Source organism: Stenella coeruleoalba (assembly GCF_951394435.1).
Source record: "Stenella coeruleoalba genome assembly, chromosome: 15".
Classification (NCBI taxonomy): Eukaryota; Metazoa; Chordata; class Mammalia; order Artiodactyla; family Delphinidae; genus Stenella; species Stenella coeruleoalba.
The window spans coordinates 51,720,488-51,726,048 of NC_137161.1; the positions used below are offsets into that span (position 1 = coordinate 51,720,488).

At 43.0% G+C, this 5,561-nt stretch overlaps 1 protein-coding gene across 1 annotated transcript; it reads left to right on the forward strand.

The window, feature by feature from the left end:
• Positions 1 to 2,361: 2,361 nt before the first annotated feature.
• On the forward strand, positions 2,362 to 3,327 carry OR1F1 (olfactory receptor family 1 subfamily F member 1; the record flags this gene model as incomplete). The annotated part of the gene is given in 5 exon segments (XM_079945050.1): positions 2,362 to 2,421; positions 2,425 to 2,460; positions 2,464 to 2,850; positions 2,854 to 3,188; positions 3,190 to 3,327. Coding segments are annotated over 5 exon segments (939 nt in total). The 3' UTR covers positions 3,311 to 3,327.
• Between the last annotated feature and the right edge of the window lie 2,234 nt (positions 3,328 to 5,561).

The window sequence follows — 5,561 nt, forward strand, 5'->3', positions numbered from 1 at the left end:
TACTTCTTCCTGTATCACAGGAAACCCTGAATAACTTATCTCACAGCCCCTGTAGCAGCTAAGCTGTGGGCATGTGCCTACCCATTAGATATCCTGACTCAGCCTTTGACACAAAGAAAGGGAGACACGGAGGAAATTTTTCTAGCAGTGGCAGCCATTGCAGCAAAATGGATCCCCGGGTAACAGTGCTACTGGTGGCACCCTATGTCCAGTGGCTAGCTGTGTCAGAGCCATGAACTGTAAGATTTATGCTTGGAGGCAGCAGGAACATGCTAATCAAACCTGTGCTGTGGTATGATTTGGGCACCGAGTGACCTCCTGAGCCTGCTTCTCCAGTTGCTCCGTGGTGTTGAAGTATGAGCTATCATTTTCAAGAAATCCTTTTCTGCTTAATCAGCATGACTTTGGTTTTATTATTTTCGTCTAAGAACTACCACAATGTAACCAATCATCAGAAAAGGACTTGAACCCTGAACTGGGCCACCACTAGTACTCTTTCCATCTCATCATTATTTCTCTCTCTGTGTGTGCATTTTTGGCCTTTCTGCATAGACTTTTGCTTCTCCATCTATGGGGCAGTCAGGAGAGAGTTGCAAGCTTCTGGATTTCCACATCCAGGCCAAGTCATACTGAGAATGACCCACAGGTCCGCAGCCTCAGTGCCAGGTTCCCAAATCCAATCGTGAATCCTCACTGGGCAGGAGGTGGTGGACTATAAATTGGGCTGCTGGAGCTCACACCCCTGTGACTCTGTGGATTGGGGACCATCCTCAGAAAAGGGTGATCCACTGTGAGCTGCAAAGACATCTCCAAAGAAGTCTACTCTGGGAGCCTGGAGTTTCTCAATCCTGGTATGCTGTGCTCTCTGATACATCTCTCCCACGAGGCTAATCCTTTACATCAAATGCTTTACAGGATTAAGCACAACTCTGTACTTCCACCCCCACCCAACCCCAGCATCCCCGTCTGCAAATGCATCACTAGCTCTAATCAGTAAATGACTGGATAGATATTAGGGGTTGACTCAGATAACACTGCAATAACCCCAGTTTCTGAGCTAAGAAAATGAGAAGAAAAATCTTTTAATAACTGAACTTTCAAATACATAAACATAAGCCCAGATCAGCAAGGTGATGAATTTGGAAATCTCAGGGAGTTTTCTCTGGGACTTCTTCCACCCAGATTGCTTTATCTCCAAGTTTTGACCCAGGAGTTAGATCATATGCTTTGGCATATATCATGGTTGGGCTCATGGGGACCAGGAAATAGGTGGGACAATTACTTTCTGCTTGTCTCTAATAAGGCTCTCAGGGAATCTGGTCCCAGTGGCCATGGAGGCTACTGTAAATATCCATCTCTGATACCCCCAAACATCCTGCACGGAGAGCTAAGGCCATGAATCTCCGCTCCTCATTTGCTTAGGACCTACCTATATTTCCAAGACTTTCCAAACCTTATAATAAAGAGGAGCACTGTCCAGTTCCTCAAAGGTGAAGAACACTTGATAGCAACAGCACGAACTTCTCCCAGGTAAGATTGTAACGGTGGGGATGTCAATATTTCTTTACTTATGGGTGAAGTTCTTTTTTTAAAAAAAATTAATTTATTTATTTTAGGCTGCGTTGGGTCTTCTTTTTTGCGCGCGGGCTTTCTCTAGTTGCAGCGAACAGGGGCTACTCTTCATGTGGTGTTTGGGCTTATCATTGCAGTGGCTTCCCTTGTTGCGGAGCACGGGTTCTAGGCACGCGGGCTTCAGTAGTTGTGGCTCACGGGCTGTAGAGCGCAGGCTCAGTAGTTGTGGTGCGTGGGTTTAGCTGTTCTAAGGCATGTGGGATCTTTCTGGACCAGGGCTCGAACCCATGTCCCCTGCATTGGCAGGTGGATTCTTAATCACTGTGCCACTAGGGAAGTCCCCGGTGAAGTTCTCTGAAGAACCTCCTTTGTTAAATCTTCCAGATCCAGGGAGTAGTAGTAAAAGTCCTGAATCCCTCATCTGTTGCTTGTGATAAACCCAGTACCAATGAGCTGTTTCTCTTCTCTCTACGATCTACTAAGTGGGCAAAAGCCTGGGAATGTTCATAGAGATGCACATAATGTCAGGGAAGGACTGTGTATGTGCCTGTGTGTTGTTTTTATGTTGTATTTCATATAATTAAAAAAATTAGTCCAGTGGAACCAGCATCATCTAGGACTGGAGGTCGGAAGTTGAGGGTTTAGGGATTAGGGGCAGATTCTGACTGAGCAACTCTAATGTAGGTTTTATTAACATGACCATGGCTGGAGCTTGGGTTATTGCACCCAAACCCTTTGCTTCTAGGTTTCTGACTTCTGCTTCTCTTCTCTGCATCTGAGTCCAGCCCCATGGGAGAGACAAACCAGTCAAGTAACTCTGAGTTCCTCCTGGGACTCTCCAGGCAGCCCTAGCAGCAGCAGCTCCTCTTCGTGCTCTTCCTGAGCATGTAACTGGCCACAGTCTTGGGAAACCTGCTCATCCTCTTGGCCATCAGCACGGACTCCCACTTGCACATCCCCATGTCCTTCTTCCTCTGCAACCTGTCCTTCGTGGATATCTGCTTCTCCTCCACCACTGTCCCCAAGATGCTGGCCAACCACATACTCAGGAAGCAGACCATCCCCTTCTCTAGGTGTCTCGCGCAGATGTATTTTGTTTTCACGTTCATGGACATGGACAATTTCCTCTTGGCTGTGATGGCCTATGACCACTTTGTTGCTGTATGCCACCCCTTACACTACTACGCAAAGATGACCCACCAGCTCTGTGCCCTGCTGGTTACTGGATCGTGGGTCATTGCCAACCTGGATATGCTGTTGCATACCCTGCTGATGGCTTGACTCTCATTCTGTGCAGACAATGCCATCCCCCACTTCTTCTGTGATGTGACCACACTCCTGAAACTCTCCTGCTCTGATACACACCTCAGTGAGGTGATGATTCTAATTGAAGCACGGCCAGTAATGAGCACCCCATTTGTTTGCATCCTGGTATCATATATCCTTATCAACTGTGCTGTCCTGAGAGTCCAGTCCACAAAGGGAAGATGGAAAACCTTCTCCACCTGTGGCTCCCACCTGGCTATGGTTTTCCTCTTCTATGGCACCATGATATTTCTGTATTTCAACCCTTTATCCTCCCACTCAGCTGAGATAGACATAGCAGCTGCTGCGATGCGATGTCTCTATGGTGACTCCCATGCAGAACCCCTTCATCTACAGCCTGAGAAACCAGGACATAAAAGAGGCTCTTGGAAAAGTGGTTGCTATTAATTTTTTCTACCCAGTAGTGAAATAGACTAAGAAAATCATGGAGGGAACTAATTTATAAGAAAATCATGTTTTTGTTTTTTTGATTATGCAAAAGTTAACATTTGTCTTTTGTAAGAGAATCATCTACTATCTGTCTTGGGAGTACAAAACTTGATACAGCCTCTTCAGGTTAAAGATGGAAAGAGAGATCCTTGTACCAAATAACTTGACTATTCCAACCGTCAGTGCCCTCCAGCCAAAACCCATTAGGAGCACACCTCTTGTTGAATAAGTTGCGTTTATTACTCATGTAACAAGGGAGTTACACATACCATGGGGGGAATAGTGAGGTATCTTAGTAGGAAGGTGCTCAAAAGGACTTATTAAAAGACTTGGGATTGTATGAGGTGATTTTGGTAAGGATTGGGTCTTTGCTCTGGATTCAAAGATGTCACAAAGTGAGGGTAATTTTGGTTCACTATCTTAATATATTTTATCTAGAAGGAGGGAAAACTAGACTGAGGCCAAAGCTGTGATTGGCAAAGAAGTAGCAGTCACTCATATCCACCAGCACAGGGGGAGTTTGGTCATTTTTGTGGCTTGGACAGTGTTCATGTTTTAGTGTTCACATGCTTACAGAGTGGTCTTCTTTTTTCTTACTTTGTAACAGTCACAGAATGGCCTTGTGTGACACTGATATTCTGTGCAACTCTCTGTGTTCATCAAAAAAGCACCAAGCAAAGTAGCAGGATAAAAAATTAATGCACAGAAATCTCTTGCATTTCTATACACCAATGATGAAAAATATGAAAGAGAAATTAAGGAAACACTCCCATTTACCATTGCAACAAAAAGAATAAAATACCTAGGAATAAACCTACCTAAGGAGGCAAAAGACCTCTATGCAGAAAACTATAAGACACTGATGAAAGAAATTAAAGATGATACAAACAGATGGAGAGATATACCATGTTCTTGGATTGGAAGAATCGACACTGTGAAAATGACTATACTACCCAAAGCAATCTACAGGTTCAGTGCAATCCCTATCAAACTACCAATGGCATTTTTCACAGAACTAGAACAAAAAATTTCACAATTTGTATGGAGACACAAAAGACCCCGAATAGCCAAAGCCATCTTGAGAAAGAAAAACAGAGCTGGAAGAAACAGGCTCCCTGACTTCAGACTATACTACAAAGCTACAGTAATCAAGACAGTATGGTACTGGCACAAAAACAGAAATATAGATCAATGGAACATGATAGAAAGCCCAGAGATAAACCCATGCACCTATGGTCACCTTATTTTTGATAAAGGAGGCAAGAATATACAATGGAGAAAAGAAATCCTCTTCAATAAGTGGTGCTGGGAACACTGGACAGCTACATGTAAAAGAATGAAATTAGAACACTCCCTAACACCATACACAAAAATAAACTCAAAATGGATTAAAGACCTAAATGTAAGACCAGACACTATAAAACTCTTAGAGGAAAACATAGGCAGAACATTCTATGACATAAATCACAGCAAGATCCTTTTTGACCCACCTCCTAGAGAAATGGAAATAAAAACAAAAAAATGGGATCTAATGAAACTTAAAAGCTTTTGCGCAGAAGAGGAAAACATAAACAAGACGAAAAGACACCCCTCAGAATGGGAGAAAATATCTGCAAATGAAGCAACTGACAAAGGATTAATCTCCAAAATTTATAAGCAGCTCATGCAGCTCAATATCAAAAAAACAAACAACCCAATCCAAAAATGGGCAGAAGACCTAAATAGACATTTCTCCAAAGAAAATATACAGATTGCCAACAAACACATTAAAGGATGCTCAACATCACTAATCGTTAGAGAAATGCAAATCAAAACTACAATGAGGTATCACCTCACTCCAGTCAGAATGGCCCTCATCAAAAAATCTACAAACAGTAAATGCTGGAGAGAGTGTGGAGAAAAGGGAACCCTCTTGCACTGTTGGTGGGAATGTAAATTGATACAGCCACTGTGGAGAACAGTATGGAGGTTCCTTAAAAAACTACAAATAGAACTACCATATGACCCAGCAATCCCACTACTGGGCATATACCCTGAGAAAACAATAATTCAAAAAGAGTCATGTACCAAAATGTTCATTGCAGCTCTATTTACAATAGCCCAGAGATGGAAACAACCTAAGTGTCCATCATCGGATGAATGGATAAAGAAGATGTGGCACATATATACAATGGAATATTACTCAGCCATAAAAAAAAACGAAATTGAGCTATTTGTAATGTGGTGGATAGACC